General features: G+C 44.7%; 1 protein-coding gene across 3 annotated transcripts; it reads left to right on the top strand.

Annotated features, from left to right (window-relative positions):
* The first annotated feature begins 265 nt into the window (after positions 1-265).
* SLC52A3 (solute carrier family 52 member 3) lies at positions 266-17930 on the top strand. Of its 3 annotated transcripts, XM_016148889.2 has the most exons (5): positions 266-2628; positions 4672-5288; positions 10144-10646; positions 12362-12485; positions 12918-17930. In XM_016148889.2, the coding sequence occupies exons 1-5, from the start codon at positions 2463-2465 to the stop codon at positions 13128-13130; spliced, it is 1623 nt and encodes a 540-aa protein (XP_016004375.2). In that variant the 5' UTR covers positions 266-2462; the 3' UTR covers positions 13131-17930. The 3 variants fall into 3 exon arrangements, with proteins under 3 accessions (XP_016004375.2, XP_016004373.2, XP_016004374.2); XM_016148887.2 differs by lacking the exon at positions 266-2628 and having other exon boundaries at positions 3988-5288; XM_016148888.2 differs by lacking the exons at positions 266-2628; positions 12918-17930 and having other exon boundaries at positions 3988-5288; positions 12362-12796.
* The last annotated feature ends 1105 nt before the right edge of the window (positions 17931-19035 follow it).

The raw sequence follows: 19035 nt of genomic DNA, 5'->3' as shown, positions 1-19035 counted from the left end.
TAGTATCATAAATACACAAACCAGTAACATAGTCGTTTATTGTCATTATCATACATTATGTACCGCATGCCATTGTACATGCCATACTTCCACACGACTGGCAGCGCAGTGGGTTTGTTTACACCAGCCTCACCACCAGCACATGAAGAATGCATTGTGCTACTAGGCGAAAGGAATGTTCAGGTCCATTATAATCTTATGCGACCACAGTTGTACCTGGAGCCCTTCATTTACGTAAAACAATGTTATGCAGTGCTTGACTGTATTGTCTTCTCTTTAATTTAAAAAATATGTAAACATTTGATCCAGCTGGAATTGATCTTTGGGAGGGGCATATTAAGAAGTAAAAAAAAAAACCCAGTTCTATTTGTTTTTCCCAAATGACTACTCAATAGCAACTCTTATTTTCTAACTGGATCTATACAGGAAAACTACATATTTGTAAATGTATAACTGGACCCCTTGCTGAACTCTCTCGCTAGTTAAATATTACTTTTTGGAAACTATAATTGGTCAAAACACATCCTTGTACATATACTTCTGTACACTTAGCCAGTGCTTTGCCTTATATAAAATAAGAGTGGCTTAAACAAGATAGAAACTTATTTACAACTAAACAACATTAAATAAACAAAATAGTTCAGTGGCAGGCAGAGCAGGGCTGGTATGGCGGCTCTGTGCCACAAAGTCCTGAGGAGATCCAGTCCCCATCTAACCCCCAAATCACCCCCCATAGTGCGAAATGGCTGCTAAAGTTCTGGCCGTACATCTGACTTCCAGACAGCAAGTTGAGGGAAAAACAGGATGGCACGCTCCCTTATCTTTAAGATTTCTCAAGTCCCTGACAACCTCATTATCCTGGGCTTGATCAGGTGGCCATGCCCAGCTGCAAGGGCGATTGGGAAATGTAGTCTGTTAATGTGAGGACCATTTGCCCAACCAAAAATCTGGCCTCTGTAATGACTAAGAAGGAAAGAGTGGTTAATGAGAAGCATCTAGCCACCTCAGCCTTAGAATATCATAGATCATTCTACCTGTTTCTTCCTTCCATATTTTTTCACCAATCATAATCAGAACTCTGCCTGAATTGGTACATGACAGCTATTTTTTTCAGTGGGATTCTTCCTGCTTTATACCAGATTCTGGTCTCAAGTGGGGTGGGCAGCCATTGCCTGTTTCTGGGTCTTCATGGGTGGTACAGTGGGACACCGAGAAGTGGCACCAGAGCTCCTGGTTTTTGAAAAGACCTTCTCCCTCCTCCACTTCACTGCTCTTTCAGGAGGACCTGCCCTGTTTTGCAGCCATTGAGTTACCTGCATTGGCCAAGGTAAGGTGGGAAACTCTGCCTCCTCATCTAGTCCCAGAGGCCCCTCCTGTCCCCCTCCAGCTCACCTCTGCCTTGGCCTGTGATTGCGCTTGAAGTCTGTAGCCCACACACCTCTCTTCCTCATACTTGTGTCTGGGGATACCCTGTGGCTTGTTGGATTTGGGTTTTTGTTCAGAGTTCTGGACAAAAAGTAAGTGCTTACTACTCCCTTGATTAATTAGGAGGAAGGGATGACAAAATTTTGCCTTCAGGAATTGTGTTGTGATATCCAGAAGTATGTTCAAGATAATTGTATGTTTTTAAATCTCAATAGTAATCAGAACAGTAAAGGTTTATTGAGCACATACTCAGTCAGGCACCATTCTAATATTTTGCAAGTTCATGGTCATTATAATCCTGATGTTGGTACTGAGAGCCTCCACATTTTGCAAGAGAGGAATCAGGCACAGGAGGTTAAGTCATTTGCTCAGCTTGGAAGGCTTAAAACCAGGATTTGAACTCAGACATCTAGCGCCAGATTTTACTGCAGTAGAAAACAGTAAGGTGGCTGGAGTCAGTGCCTGCCTGGAGTTTGGAACTGAGAGAGAGGTCCAAAACTGGATTCCAGCTCCACTTTGCCCCCAGCTTGGAAGAGATCCTGGGCAAGCCACATCTCTCTCTCTCAAAAATGAGGAACTGTAGCACCTACAGGGCCAGCAGGACCCAGCCAGGACCCTAAGTTAAAGAGGATCAAGAGTTATTGTTGTCATGTGGGCATGCATGGTGTGCTCTTCTAGAATATTCTTGAGAAGCCAGAAATCTTGAGTATTGTAGGTCACCTCCTGATTTGCTGATTTCAGTGACCAATTGTTTGTAACACTCTGCAAACCAAAGTAACATATCTGCTGCCTGGCAGAGGCCAAGGAGTTACAAATTTACAAATCCTGAGCTAGCTAGGTTTTCTGAAAAGCTCTTCTGCCTACAAAATGTGAGATTCCAAAGCAGCCCTCTGTCCTTGAAGAGCTTCTGTCTCTGCAGAAATATGCCTGCATACATCTACACAAGAACACCCTACATGAAGGAAGCCTGAAGCTCAGCGCTGGGCAGCCAGAGTGCGTTTCCTGGCGACAGGGTTCTGCAGAAAGCTGGGCTGCAGATGAGGAAGGGGGCGGTGCTCCAGGCAAGGAGCACAGCTGCGGGCAAAGGCAGGAGGGAGCAGCCAGGCAGGCAGCAATTGCCAGGAGCTGCTCCTCTCCTGGGTCCTCTTGGTATACCCAGAGCCAGGCTGCCCTGGACTGTTAGTCGTCAGGCCGGCTTCACAGGTGAGAAAACAGAGCTTAAGTTACTTAGCTAAGGCCCCAGACAGGAGGCGGTGGAACAGGACTGAAAGCAGGGCAGACTGCATTCTGCCCCAGTGCTTCCCAGAGAGGAAGAGAGGCAGTTTTGGGAAGGAGTGGACTGGGTTTCCTCAGCAGAGGAGGAAGGAAGAGAGTCAGGACTTGAGAGTCCATTCCGGGTGTGGGAGCCCTGAGACTTTTCTGGGCGAGGCATAGCCACAAGGGACACTCCTTCATGTGCTATAAGAAGTCCCAGACTGACAGTGTGAACTGAGTGGAACCTAGGAATCAGTCGTCACTACAGGGTCACGGTAGGCAGGAGCCAAGTGCTGCAGGAGACCCACTCCAACTCCCACCTCCCAGTCGTGGGAGAATCCCTCCATTCCCACGGACCCCACCCCATTTCCCACCTGTAAAAGGAAGTGATTGGTCCAATCGACCTTTCTCTCCAAAATGGTTCATGGACCAACGGTGATTTTGGATGTTACCTCGGGGGGGGGGAACTTTTTTCCCTTTTTAAATTTGAATTGTCATGTGTTCATTTTCATGTGAATTAGGAAAAAAAATAACTATCAGTAAATCTGGAATTTCACCATAACGAAAAGAGCTAACCCTTAGTGAGTGCTTACTGTGTGCCAGGCGCAGCTTGAGAAAACAGAAACTCATGAACATATTTGCATCTCATTGATACAATCATTGTCCTTTATTTACAGTAAGGAAAATGAGATACAAGAGGCAGAGTCGCTGGTTCATGGTCACCCAGCTAGTAAATGGCAGAGCCGAGTTCGGGCCCAGGCAGCGGGCTCTGGAGTTTTGCTTCTGGCCTCTTCAATGTTTTTACTTAGACGGAGAGTAGGTCGACGAGCGTAATAGCACAGGTGGTAGGACACAGGTCATTGGGAAGGTGGTAAGCAGATGGCAGAATGGCTTTGGAGGGCTGGAGTCAGGCGGTCTCTGAGGGCCCGTCCAGCTAGGGAGGCCTTTAAATTCAGGACAAAAATGCCAGGTTGGAATTTTATATTAGGTAACCGTATTTTTGTAATAGGCAGTGTGTTTACGTAGTTCACAAGTCAAAACTCTACAAAAAGGTCTACAAATCTTTTTGTGTAGGTTCTGCAAACATCCCAGCAGTTCCTGCTCGTCCTTCAAGGACTGCTTTGTGCAAATACAAGCAAAGGGTATATATTCTTCCTCCTCCACCCTTGTGTCCAAAAGGCAGCACACCATCTGTCTACCTACCTTGATTTTGTTCACTTGACAACATAGCCTCAAGAACTGTTCCTATCAGCCAAGGAGCTCTCCTGCATTCCACATTTCTTTTGACAGGTGTCTAGCGTTCCAACTTGTAGATGTTTCTTTCATTAGCCCATCCTCCGTTGATAGGCACTTGGGTCATTTCCTATATTTTGCTATTACAACAAGGCCACAGGGAATAATAACCTCAAACAGGCATCACTTTGTCCAGGGTAGGTAACCTTTGGGACAATCTCATGGTGAGAAATGGCACATTGGAGTCACTATTACTGATATTTCCCATGATAAAGTGATAATCTTTTCATATGTTTAAGACTTATTTGTACTTCTCTCTAAATTGTTCATAACCTTTGCCCATTTTTCTATTTTCTTTTTGTTCTTAATTTCTAACAACTGTATATATTAGGAAGATGAGCCCTTCATCTGTGATTTGCATTGCAAATATTTTCCCCCAAGTTGTCATCTGTCTTTCGATCTTGCTGTTAGTATTTTTTGCCTTTTTTGAAGAGGGTATTTTATTGGTTTATCTGCTTGCTTTTGTGTGTTTTGTGCAGTTGAATGTATCAGATTTTTCTCTGGTGGTCTCTAAGTCATGGTTAGGAAGCCTTTCCTACTGGAATGTTAGTTATAGAGAAATTTGTCCATGTTTCCTACTAATAAAAAGCCAACTCATTCATAAAGAGGGGAATGATAAGAGAAAATCCTGGGCCCCAAAGCCCAGTCTTCTGCCAGACAGTGAACTGGACAATACTCACCAGGTATTTTCCTCCATAGGTTCTGCTGATCTGAGGAGGTGGCAGCCTCTGGCCCTGGCAGGCACAACCATGGCCCTCTTGACACACCTGCTGGTCTGTACCTTCGGGATGGGCTCCTGGGTGGCCATCAATGGCCTCTGGGTAGAGCTGCCCCTGTTGGTGACAGAGCTGCCTGAGGGCTGGTACCTGCCCTCCTACCTCACGGTGATCATCCAGCTGGCCAATGTTGGCCCCCTCCTTGTCACCCTGCTCCATCACTTCCGGCCTGGCTGCCTTTCTGAGGTGCCTGTCATCTTCACTGTGCTGAGTGTGGGCACTGTTGCCTGCATCCTCTTTGCCTTCCTCTGGAACGTCACCTCCTGGATGCTGGGTGGCCACCGTAGCATCACCGTCATGGTCCTCACCTTCTTCCTGGCCCTGGTGGACTGCACCTCCTCCGTCACCTTCCTACCCTTCATGAGCCTGCTGTCCACCCACTACCTTACCACCTTCTTTGTGGGTGAAGGACTCAGCGGCTTCCTGCCTGCCCTGGTGGCTCTCGCCCAGGGCTCGGGTCTTACCACCTGCATCAACGTCACTGAGACATCTTACACCACGCCAAGCCCTAACACCACCAGGAAGACTGACATCACACAGGTACCTAGCGTCACCCAGAGCCAGTGCAGTACCCTGTGCTTGATCACAGCAAGATCCCATGAAGGGCTTATGTTTCTGAAATGTTGGATAGACCCATGTTCTTGACCTGGCTGCACTTTAGATTACCTGGGAGGGGTATTGAAACACACCAGCAGGCCCTCCACACACAGCCAGAAGAGTTCAGATAAGACTCTCTGAGGGTGGGGCTCCCCCCAAATCTTTGCTCTCAGATGTGTATGAGAAAACTGGAGTTTCAGGTTTTGGGACATACCTGCCCTGCCTGACACAGCAGTCCTGTTCAGTGACACCGCTTTAAATATTGCTGCCAACTGAGTCATGAAAAACTTCTGAGCTTTTTGGATTTCAGAATTGCAAATTAGGGGTCATGAACTTGTATTTATTTAAAATTCCTCAGGCTGTGCTAATGTACAGCCAGGGCTGAAAACCGTAGACTTTAAATATTTTTGCTTCAATATCTTTTGTTAAAATGTCTGTCAACATAAGAAATGTCCAAACCTATAGAGATATTTTATAAGCATTTATTTGAGCTAAAACTGATGACAGTTGTCAGGAGCAAGATGTCAGATGCTTCAGAGAATAACAATTTTGCAATTTCTTTTATGCATTTGAAATTAAGGAGGGAATATAAGAAAGATTACGTGAGGGTAGGAGAAAGGATGGCAGGGATTAGATTACAAAATAGTTAAGATTATGTGCTCTCTCGAGGGTGGTTACAACTTTGAAGGGTATTACTTCTGACATCTCAAAGGTATGTTATCCTAGATGCACAAAAACAGTAGAAAGGGGTTCCTTAAGTGAAGATAAACCTTTCACTAAGATGGTATAGGCCTGGGGTGTGACTCCCCACCATGTGCTACTCAGTTAGGACTTTATGATCAGATCACCCTGTGAGGTTACTTTCTGTAGAACCCCTTTTTCTCCCACAGTTCCCCTTTTTGGTCATAAATCAATCCAAAAGGTGCACTAATGACCAGCCTTTTGGTCAGATAGTGTGGTCACACAGCACTAGGAAGGCTCATTCCAAGGAAGTCTCAGTATCGTCATTTGTTGACCATTGGGGATGGGACAATATTATAACCATGAGATGTGAGCTGAGGTTGAATTTTCCCAAAAAAGGGAAGGGCAGGTAAATGGAAGGCAATCAGGTCTTATGGACTTCACTATGGGGGAAGGGGGGGGGGGTGGCGGGAGGAGAACATTCTGGATTGTTTATAGCCTATGAACTATCATGATCTGAATTTTGTTTTCTGTCTCATTTGTCAGTATTTAGCATCTAGTATAGCATTTACATAATTCATAAAGAAGGTATTAAAAATATATTTTCAGTAACCATAAACAGTTGAACTATATAGAAAAAAGTATAACCATTATTATGATGCCTACCATTAGCAATCAGGTGAAGACAATCAAATGGTTTCTGAGTTAAACATTAATTTGTAGGTATATTGGCCTCGTGGACGTCTTGGGATGGCCGTCTACCTCTGATGTCAGCGCTTCTCCTCCTAGAAGAGTCTCTGATGTCCATAGACAGGGGTAGATGTACCTAACAAGGTCCCTTCCCACGAGGCTGGAGAGTGCCTTATAATTGATGTCTTTTCCAAAAAACAAACTCTACAGGTGGCAGCCAATGTTCTTTAAAGTCTTTATCTCCCCAGAGCTCCCTGTGAAAGGCAGCAGTTGCCTACTTGGCATTTTCTTGAAGTGACTTTATCGAACCTTGGCAATAGTGTAAGGTGCTGCCTTTCAATAACGTCAGCTCATAAGTTCCTTTATTTAATTGAAGTCCAGCTTAAATGCACTGTAATGCATGAAGGAATACGAGACCTGAAAAATGGGTTTGCCAGGGAGCCGTAAAGAACCGCTGTCTTTGGTTTTCCATAGCCCTATTTGTTTAATTTACAACCATTGTTTACCCACACGATATACCCTAGGAATTTGGTTTTTTTAATCATTTATTTTACAATACTTTCATGCAATTTAACATAAAAAAGAAACCTTTGAGGTGTTACACCACAAAGTTATCCCTACATATATTAATATTTTAACCCTTAAAACCTCAATTTCTAATGGGGACTAAGAAGTGAGCAGTTAGCGTTCATAAATTAGCTTGGTGAATTTATGAAGAGATTTTATAACCTCTAGAAACATGTCATAGACACCAAAGTCAGTTATTAACACAAATTTATTTTTGTAAACCCAGGTAAAATATAAACATTATATTTAATATCATAACTCAAAAGACATGTCTGTTCTACTTAACCCAATAAATTTAAACTAACTTTTATTTACTAAGAATTAATCTTAAATCACATGAACTTGAAAAGCATTTGAGTTAGTTTCTATATTTCTGATAATTTTAGAAGACCCAATTCCTATAAACGCTTGCCTTTAAATTAATTTTAATAATGCCACCCAGAGGTAGAAAATTATCTCCCATTTATAATATACGTATATAGATACACGCAGACATCAACAGAGACCTTTTAGCCATGAGACAAATTCTGCTGGTTTATAAAAGAACAGTTGACTCCAAATTTTATTTGAGGCATTTACAATATATCTTCCTTTGACAAGTCAAGTTCCAAATGACTTTCCCCTTTTTAAAATAAGGACAGGCATTTTTAATACCGTGAAGAATCGAATTGACATCTAAAAGATATAGGTCGATCCATTTACCTAAATGTTCTTCTCGAAGTTTTGAAAGACCAACCATATATGTTTTCTATTCATTCTGCCTAGCTTTATAGCCAGCTTTTTCTAATCGTGCATGAAAAAGTTAATTTTGAAATAGCGAAGGATCCTCATCGTAGCCATCTTAGCATTAATGAGAGGCTGACTCTCATGGGGCTTGGAGGCACGATTTTCCATGTTAATTTTAGTTTTTTTTCTTTGAGATCTGTGCAGTCTGAGCAAATTTCTAGGGAAAACCAGCCTGTTGGTCCGTCCACATCTCCAGATAAGCCAAATGCAGCATATATCCCTATAGGACCGCTTCATGCCCTAGAGAAAATTTTTCCTCAGGCAACTCCACAAAGATTCTTAGTCACCTAAGACTACCTGAACAAGGGCCAGCAAACACTTACCAGACACCACCAGAATCATAACACTTTCCAAGGCATGGGTCCCTCTCTCTCTCTCAGGGAGAACCTATTCCAGGGCTCCCTGCCCCTCATGAAGAAAGAGAACTCTCCCTGGGGCTCCCCCAGCCTCTCTAGGGTCAGCTACATTACCACACTGGGGGACTCCCAGCACCTGTCTCCACCACTTCGAATTCTGGATCTGCTACAACTATTTTCACCCTATTGGCTATTCAGGTTTTGGAAAGCAAATATTCTCTCTCTTTTGGAGCTAAAAAAGAGTTCAGTCTCTCATCTAACCAGCAAAGATTCTGTTCAGACTCTCAGTAAGCAATCCAATTACAAAGCCAAAATTAAAAATGGCAACCCAATTTTCTTTTTCCCTGGGTTATCTCAATCCTTACCCAACTGGAGGATTTTCTAAGAACAGCTCAAATAAAGTCATGGCCTGCTACTTAATGCAAGGAGGCCCCAGATTCTGAGAGAAAACTCACCCAAGTTTACCTGATGTGAAGCAGGGAACCAGGGGCTCAATGGGCTCCTGCTGGTACCTAGCACTGGGTCCAGGTCTGCAGGATGGTCCTGGGTGGGCTTCTTTGGAATCCTGCCAACTACACCAAGTAAACGTCAACATAAGAAATGTCCGACCCTGTAGAGAATTTTTATAGGAGTTTAACTGAGTCAAAACTAACAGCAATTGCCTGGAAGCAAGTTCTCAAATGATTCCGGGAATAACAGTTTTATAGTTTTTTTAATGCATTTGAAATTAAGAAGGGAACAGAAGGAAGATTGCAGGAAGGTGGGAGAAAGTGAGACGGGTATTGGATTACAAGATATTTAAGATTATGTGCTCTCTCTTGAGGGTGGTTACTCCTTCGAGGGCCATCCCGGCATTTCAAAGGTGTGTAATCTAGAGGCACAGAAAAGATGAACGGGGCTTGTTTAAGGCAAAGATAAGCTTTTTACTAAAAATGTTATATGCCTAGGGCATATATGACCTGCCCCGTTAGGACTTTAGAATAAGATCACCCTGTAAGGTTGCTTTTCATAGAAGCCCTTTTCATCAACAGGTCAAACTTTTTTTCACTGGGTATTGGACAATTTACATATGTCTGGTGTTATCCAAACCACAGCAATACAGCAACAGCTGCAAACCAGTGGCCCAGGCCACCATAGCCTGCAAGCATTTTTTTTTTAAGTGTTTAGTTGATGACATTTAAATTTCTTGAAATTTCACATATATAAATCTAGATGTATGGCATCCCTTGGAAAGAGATCTGGCCCCACCCAGGTCACCTCACCTGCCTTCCCGCTGGCTGATTCCCAGCCAGACACTCCTCTGAACATATTTGTGGTTGTCAGCCCTGGAGGGCAGTAGAGTGGGAAGAGGTGTAGCTTCTGAGTCAGAAAGAACCAAGCGGACTGGGTTCATTCACCATGTACTCTGTGCGACCCTCAGGTAAGATGAACTGTTTTGACACCTCCGTTTCCTCTAAAACGGGGATAATGGTCCCCAGTACACAGGGCCGTTAAGAGGTACGCACGAGCTGACGCATGCAAAGGGCTGGTGCCCAGTGAGCAGTCGGTCAATGTGAGCATTTGTTATTATTACTTTAGCAGTTGTGTGTATGTTATCCATCACGCACTTATTAATAATAATGCATCATGTTTATTGCATTTTGTCATTATTAATGTTGTTGGTAACTGTGTCCCAACATCGCCTAGCGATCCAGTGACCTTTGATTTATCCTCTTCAGGAACATAATAGCACCCTTGTGCCTGGCCTCCCTGGAACAGAGCTCGCCTCGGTCCATCTGCAGAGCCACTACCTCCCCGCCAACTTCTCACCCATGGTCTTCTTCCTCCTGCTCTCCTTCATGATGGCCTGCTGTCTCGTCTCCTTCTTTTTCCTCCAGCATCACCCCAGGCACTGGAAAATCTCCACAAAAGACTTCCTCACCTCCCAGATCACCCTCTCCTCCATCCGGTCACTGAAAGAGGACCTGGGCCCCCCAGGCCCCGTGGACAGCAGTAAGAGCCAGGGACATCTGCAGGAGAAAACAGCCCGCCATTACCCGGCCCACCTGATCTTCACCTACATCCTGGTGGCCTTTGTGAACATGCTCACCAACGGCGTGCTGCCCTCTGTGCAGACCTACTCCTGCCTGTCCTACGGACCTGTCGCCTACCACCTCGCTGTCACCCTCAGCTCCATGGCCAACCCTCTGGCCTGCTTCTTCTCCATGTTCCTGCCTACCAGGTCTATCCCAAACTGGGCCTGGGGAGCTCTGGTTGGCGAAGCACTTCATTCCAGAAGCCAGAATTCCAGACCCCACGATCAGGCTATTTATGTAGTGGTTAAGAATATGATCTCTGGAGCTTGACTGCCTGGGTTCAAATCCCAGCTCTGTCACTTACTAGCTGTTTGATATTAGACAAGTCACTCCACCTCTCTGGGCCTCAGGGATACTTCCTGGGAAATAGGGATAATAATAGTTCTATCTCCTAGGGTTTCTAGGGGCATGAGATGAGATAATTTTGTAAAGTTTCAGAGCAGTGCTTGGCACACAGCAAGTCCAGTGTGTCAGCCATCACTGCCATTGGCCCATGAGAAGCCACAACCAGGCAGGAACTGAGATTCTCTTTTACAAATGGGAACCCTGACGCTTGGAGAAAGGGCTGGCCCTGGTCTAATTCCCAGGATTTTAGTCCTGCCCACACTACTAGCTCCCTTACAGCTGCAGTTCTGGAAGAATGGTTAGGCAAGTTGATAAAATGCAGATTGAGTCAGCTTAGATTGGGACCTGGCATTTTTAATTTTAATAAGCAACCTAAGTGGTTTTGACACAATGGCTTAAGACCGCCAAAGAGAAAGCCCCACTTTGGGGTCATGAAACTTTAGATCCCACAGCCTCCCCCATCCATCCCTCTGCCTTGCCTGCCCTCATTAGCCTCTCAGACCTGCCCACACCTACCTTCCCCAGCAATGGAAGGAGGGATAATGAGTACAGGAGAGTTAGACAGAAATGTCAATTTGCCAGAAAGCTGAATTTTCTCCCTTAGGGCTTAAAAATTGTGGAAGGAGCCTGGAGATTTCTGGGGAAGCAAGACCACAGACCACAGACTTATAGAATCTGAGCCGCCCAGAATGTCAGAAATACAGAATCCGAGAGTCAGGGAATCTAAGAATCCTGGAGCAGAAAGAGTCCTTGGAGGAAGAGGCAGACCCCGCACTCTCACCCAGGGCACAGACCAGCCTTGGTGTTCTGAAGTGTGTAGACAGGGAGACCCCAGGGGCAATAACTTCAAATGAAGGGCAGTGTTGACAATTGTCAGACCTGGGTTCAACATGTAAGGCCACCAGTAGAATGCATCCAAGCTAGCCACCAGGGCCCCCAGACCACGCAAACCTCACGTTGTAGACAGGTAGCTGAAGCCAAAAGAGAGCGGTCGGTTGAGGTCACACACCACACCCTGCAGTGCCAGTATTATGATCAGAACTACCTTCTCCCAAACCTGGCTTTCTGGCTGAGGGTAGGCATGTTGTAGGAGGAAATGGCAGCAGGTAAAATATTAGGTAGAGCCCACAGCCAGGGCTAGGCCCTGCACACTATGCTCCCACGGGCCTCCATAGCCCTGCAAGTCTCATTTCACAGGTGATGAAACTGAGGCTCAGGAACCAGTCTCACAACTTAACTGGTGGAAGTGGGATTTGGACCAGGTCCATATAGCACCAGAGTTGCTCTGTTTCTCCTGCTGAGATGCTTGGCCTTGCCATTAGTGCTCAGGATGACTTAGACCAGCCTTGTCCCTCAGGAGCCTCACTTACCCACTTGAGCCAGGTGGCCCATAAGTTCCCACTTGGGTCTAACCTCTAATCCTGAAGATGCTGACCATTCCACATGCCCCTCAGGGTTGTAGAGGCAGAGGTCATGCTTCTTACCTCCTCCATCCTCCTCCCCCACTCTGCCCTAGGTCTCTGCCATTCCTGACGGTCCTTACTGTGCTTGGAACTGGCTTTGGGGCCTACAATATGGCCATGGCCGTGATGAGCCCCTGCCCCCTCTTGCAGGGCCACTGGAGTGGAGAAGTGTTAATCGTAAGCATCTGCTCCCATAAGTACCCCCTCACCTAGCCAAGGCCTGGGGAGACCCAGAGTATAGCACTTTCTATTAACCAAAGCCTCTGTGGTTGCTTGCTCAAGAAGCCCCAAGTGGGGGCGGGGAGGGGGAATGCCTCTCATTGGGGAGTGGAGGCTTAGGAAGGTGAGCTGGCTGGTCCAAGGTGATGGTCCAGCCTCTCCCTGGAAAGCCACACTCTTCTCACCATGTGGACATCAGCAGTGACCTTCTCGCAGAGGCCCTTGACTTGACCATTAGGGATAGAAAAGCTACTGAGTTTTACTTTGTCCTTGGGGAGGGGTCAACTCATAGGGTTCCCTTGGCCTTGTAAGGTAACCCTACACCCTTCACCCCTGGGGGTCACCCTAAAGCCCCCTTCACTCTGCATCTCTCCTACCCTATCTCCGTAGGTGGCCTCGTGGATACTTTTCACTGGATGTCTGAGCTATGTCAAGGTGATGCTGGGCGTGATCCTGCGCGACCGTAGCCGCAGCGCCCTCTTGTGGTGCGGGGCGGCGGTGCAGCTGGGTTCGCTGCTCGGAGCTCTGCTCATGTTCCCGCTGGTCAACGTGTGGCAGTTCTTCTCATCCGCTGACTCCTGCAACCTGCAGTGCTCCACCTAGGTCAACAGGAGGGACCTGGAGACTGGGACCCAGAGAGGCAAGGCAAGGGCTTAAGATCACAGGGCAAGTGGTGGGGGTCTCAGAGGCAAAGCCTGAGGACTTGAACCAACACAAACTACCCTCTGTAAAGTGGAGAATGGCACAGGCCTCCCACAGGACCTAGAAATGCAAAGCACAGCCCTATCCCAACTCTGAGTCACAGTACCTGCATTTTCACTCTTTCATAACTTCCTTCCTTCCACTCCTGAAAGATGACTGACTAGGAGCTGGAGGCAGGCTCAAGGGTATTAGAAGGGAAACAGCCGGGTGGGTGAACAGGCCCTTACAAGCTGTGCGACCTTGGGGAAGCCGGTTAATTTCTCTGCGCCTCTGTTTCCTCATCCCTAAAATGGGATTATAATAGATGGCTCCTACCTCATAGGCTCGGCACAAGGATAAAAGGGAGACACGCCCAGCGTGTAAAGAGCCTTCCTGGGCCACTCCCTGATCTGTAATAGCAGCAGTAAGAAGAGTGGCAATCAACAGAGCCTAAAGTGGCCAGAGAGCTTGAGAGATGACCCCTGCTTCGTATCCTTTCTCCCACTATCCTCATAGAGGAGCTTCTAGAAGGTAGACGGCTAATAGCGGAATTTCAAGCGTGTTGGCTTCCCGATTCCCAGTATGGCAGGGCATTGTACCCCACACACCCCTTCCCATCATCCCTCCTGACCCATGAAGGCCTGCTCTTTGGAGAACAAGTGACCTCCTAGGAAGCAGAAAGAGGTGATGGGAAGGAGGGCTACACCGAGCCTCTGAAAGTGAGCCCCCCACCCCTCAAGTCACCAAGGCTGAAGAGTGGACACCAGGAACCCTGGGGAACAGTTCTCTCAACTGGAAGAGGAGGAGTATGGAGAAGAGTATATTAGCTACCTGATTGCCTCTAATTTTACTTTTCGTTGTTGTTTTTTAAATATATTCCCTGCTTTTACACTAAGATCACCCTTCTAAGGAAAAGTCCACTATAAACCCCAAAACTGTATCAATATAATCACTTTTCAGTTGGCTCCAAGGTCAAGATTGAGCTAAAAAATGGACAGAATCATGTGTTTGTTTAGAGAATGTCTGGACCTGGGATTTCTTTTCCTTAGGGGTCTATTTTGTTTGCTTGCTGCCACCCCTGCTTTTTAATTTATTTTGAATAGATAATATAGTCACATGTTTTAAAAATCAGAAAATATAAAATGGTGTTCAAAAGAATTCCAGCCCCCTCTCGCCCCCATCTGCCCAGTTCCTCTTAACATACGCACACACATGCAAGCACTTTTATTAATTCCTTGATACTCTTCCAGAGATTATGCAAATGTAAACAAATACAAATATAGTCTTTTTACAGAAAAAGTAGTAAACTACTGCGTACTTGACTCTTTGACTCAATAATAAAAATGGAGAGTGTTCTTGTCCTTTGTCATGATTGCATAATGTTCTGCTTTGTGAAGATGCCAAATTATTTTAACCAACTGTCTGCAGAAAGACATTTGAAGGTGTTGGAGACAAAATTAAAAATGAAAATCTCCCACCAACCCAGAAAACCTCTCCACAAAAATAGAAGAGAAAGAAAACATTTTTATTATTGAATAAGCATTAAACCAGATTATGGTGCACATCCCAGACAATCCACTAAAGAGATTGCTAAGGCAGAAAGAAACCCCACCCTTTTATATACAAACAGAACCAATTACATCCATGTTCTCAAATGGTAGCTAGTCCTCAAATAGGAGGACCAGGCAGCACCATTTGTCACATAGTTTGTCACTAGGGTAGCTTTATGGTTAGCCAATTGTCCTTATCCACAGGTAAAAGAAACTCGTGTTTATGAGAGGAAGTTGTGTTGGAACTTAGAGTCCGGCACTGAGGTTAGGCTTCCACCCTCCCACAGAAACTGGGCAATAGTGGTGCTGACTTACTTGATATTACATTACAAAGAGATGGCTTCCAGGTCCTTGAGAAATACATTTCTAGATGGTAAAACTGGCCAGAGGCTTATTCAGCTTTTTAAAAGACCCCTGTACATCTGAAAGGAGCAGAGAAAGAATTTACAAGAGTTCTAAAATAAATGCTCTAAGAATAGGGAGAGGGGATGTCTCCCTTTTTTGGCACCAGGGAGAATTCTTTTGTAATTTGTATTTGCCCTTACAAGGGCATTTGGGTTGTTTCCAAGCATTCCCTCCCAGAAAGGATGTTAGAGTGGATAATGAGCAAGAAGACAATCTCTGTGCTGACGCGAGAAGATGTTCCAAGATTAATTACACACAGAGAGCAGATGCAGAAAAGCGTGTAGAGTATGGAGCTGGCCACGCTCATACATTCTGTCAAGGACCAGGTGAGAGGGCGAGTGACTTGGTATTTGGAAAAGGCACCTCCATTTGACGACACTCTGTGGTTTCGCTTTCACTAGCCATCCTTGGAATTCTTGATGACCCTGACAATCTTTTAGTTAACATGCATGAGTTCATGCTCCTCAGTCCCCTCTTATCTACAATGGGGATGACAAAAGCACTTCCCCCTCACTTTGTAAGGCCTTTTTATCTTTAAGTTAACACCTTCTGATGCTTCAGATATACGTGAGCCTCCGTGTGTGTCCCAGGCCCTGTAAATGGTGTGGTGTGCTGAGGGGGGTCCAGAGGGGAGGATGACCTCACCAGAGTCCTGCAGAAAATGGGCTGCAAAGACAGGGTCCGGCCCTTGTCTCTGAATCCAGGGATCTTATAATGAGCTATTGGCATAAATACTGAGGTTATCACAATCCAGATTTATCCTGGAGGAAGGTGGCTCCAGGAACTTGAAAATGTAAAATCAGACCAGGACTGCTTTAAGGAGAGGCCCACAAAGCTGTCTAAAAGAGAATTGGTAGGGATTACACCAACATGCTTCCTGGGGTTGCTCAGGACTAGGCTGCCAAAAAAGGGGGCATCCACCCTTTTCATCCCCACTGATGTCTACCATGGTGACCATCAACTTCATGACTCTGAAGAGCCTTCCCACAGCCACCCTTCTTAGCTGGCCAGGTGCCAGGACACGGGGCCATTTCTGCAGTCATCTGCCGAGGGCCTCCCCATGCCCTGGGTTCTTCCTGAGACTTTACTGATTTATTTTTCATGGACGCCCTAAAAATACTTCTGTTATTATATGTCCTATTTTTCAAAGAAAGAAACTGAGGCACAGAGAGGTTAAGTATCTTGGCTTAGGTCACACAACCAGTGAGTGGCAGAACCAGGACTTGGACCCAGGCTGCCTAGGCTCTGTGATCTTTCTATGTCAGAGACCTGAGTCTCAAAGCAGGTGAACCGGTCAAGAAAATATTGGCTTCAGATGGAGACAGAGCCTTCCCTAACTCGTTGTCTTCTGATTTGAAATGGAATATTTCAAGTAGAAATAGAAAACTCTAATCCACTCCCATAGCCTCCACTCCATCATCCCCCCACCCCAACACACACACACACACACACACACTCTCTCTCTCTCTCTCTCTCTCTCTCTCTCTCTCTCTCTCACAAACTCTCTGGAAGTGAAAATAAGGGAGGAGAAATTTGTGCTTTTGTAGGCAGATGTAATTGAAACACACACAGTCTAACGATATCACTAAGAATTACTAGCAGAGAGGCTAAAACTTGTCATAGAAGGTTTGTCACACACCTCATCTTACAATTCTGGTTTTGTCCTGGGATAACATGTTCTGATTCTCCTAATGATGTTTATAAAGGCAAAATCTGGGGTGAGTGCCATGATAAATATTGGTGTTGCCAGGATTCTGCCTTTCATTTGGAAATTGCTGGTTGAGCAGCTGGCTTTTGAGTGTTCCTTAAGAAAGAAAGGCTGCTCTATCACAACTTGTAATTTGGCCTAAGCTGGTGTCCTTTCACAGGATTCAGTGGTTACGATGTAAGATACAGAACTTTCTCTCTTAGTTAGGAAAGATGATATTATTGATAGAATGAAGATAAGCCAAAAACAGCACTGCTATTTGGTATAATGTCTATTTTCCTGTTTCTTTCATAGTCACAGAACCCTTGACTTTTAGCTGGACACATAGTAGTCCACGGTAAAGACCACATTTCCTTGTGGCTGGGAATGGCCATGTGATTACATTCAAACGAACACTACAAAGAGTAATGTCTACAACTTCTGGGTTGTGTAGTTAAAAGTTAGGGGGAGGACCTTCACTTCCCATTTACCACTTCCTGCTGGGAAATGCAGATGTGATGGCTGGAGCTGGAACAACTGTCTTAGACCATGAGGAAGAAGCCACACATTGAGAATAATATAGGAGGAATATAGAAGGAGACTGAAACCGTGATTCCGGAGCCACTCTTCCTCTGGGGACTCAGATTTAATGTGATGGAGAAATAAGCTTCTATGTTGTTTAAGATTCTATAATGTGGGGGGTATTTTGTTATAACAGTAGAATTCTCATATTTGTATGTGTATGTTTATATGTACACATATGCATGCATACACACACACATGCAATCACACAGAAAAAAGACTGGAAAGATGTATATCAAAATGTCAGCCTAAAAACATACAAACAAATAAACAAATAAATAAATATGTCGGCCTACTTAATTCTGCAGGGAGGGATTTCTGTGTCCTTTTTTTGCTTCTTGACACTTTGCTGTGCTCTGAACTTTTTCTTCGAGCATGTGTTATTTCAAAGCTCAATAAAATAAAGTCTAAAGAAAGGAAGGGTTCTATAAATAGATCCTATTGTTTAAATCACCTTCATTTGGTTCATATGAGCCTCCAAAGATCACATACACACTGACGGACTTAGATATTATGGAATATTTGGCTTTGTTTCCCATGGGTTATGGAAATCTTTTCAGACGTTCTTTTTACTGAACAAAATGTCTTGGAAATGGTTCCATGTCCCTATGTACCAGGTGACCTTGTTTCTTGTAACCAGCACAAAGCCCTTTCTGGCTGGGCTTTACTGAATGGTCCCTATTGATGGACGTCTATACTGTTTCCAATTTTAAGCTACTGCAGAAAACACATTGATAAAAGTCCTCAGACCTGCCTCTCTGTGCACTTGTACAAGGCTTTGAAGTCTAACAAACATGAGTTTTAATCTGGATCCCCTGATTATTTGCTGTATGACCTCAACTTACTGTGCATCTCTGAGTCTCTGTCTACACATCATTATAATGACAAGAGGTGAACACACGATGTATATGCCTTACTGTTAAAATGTACACCTGAAACTTACTGGATTTCATTACCCAATGTCACCATAAAAAAAAAATTTTTTTAATAAATAGAAAAATGGGGAATAATGAAACTCACCCCATGAAATTACTGTGAGGATAATAACAAAATTTATCACATACTTACTTCATACCAGACACTATTCTAAGTGCTTCTCATGAGTTAACTAAGGTAATGCTCACAATAAAGTGAGTGAAGTAATGCTTAGACAGATGCCCTGGAAGTCTTCTAGAATCTTCCAGCTTTGAGACAACCGGCATGAAATTCTCTGGCTAAATCTTCATGTGGAACTCTTCCACAGATTTCTTTGGGGTGGTGGTGGGAGGAGATACTTGTATGATTTCAATCTTTTAAAATTTATTGAGATTCATTCTGTGACCTAACATGTGGTCTATGCTAGAGAATGTTCCGTGTGCATTTGAGGAGAATACATATTGTGCTATCATTTGGGAGCAGTGTTTTATAGGTGTCTTTTAGGTCTAGTTGTTTATAGTGTTGTTCAAATCTTCTATTTCTGTGTTGATCTTCTGCCTAGTCGTTCTACCCATTATTGAAAATGAGCTACTAAAGTGTCCAGCTGTTATCATTGAATCGTCTATTTCTCCTTTTGATTTTGTCCATTCTTGCCTCCTATATGTTTATAATTTTTATATCATCCTGA

The sequence above is a fragment of the Rousettus aegyptiacus genome, unplaced genomic scaffold, assembly GCF_014176215.1.
Source record: "Rousettus aegyptiacus isolate mRouAeg1 unplaced genomic scaffold, mRouAeg1.p scaffold_m13_p_12, whole genome shotgun sequence".
NCBI classification, from domain to species: domain Eukaryota; kingdom Metazoa; phylum Chordata; class Mammalia; order Chiroptera; family Pteropodidae; genus Rousettus; species Rousettus aegyptiacus.
Note: the sequence above shows the minus strand (reverse complement) of the source record. Positions and strands in the feature narration are given on the sequence as shown.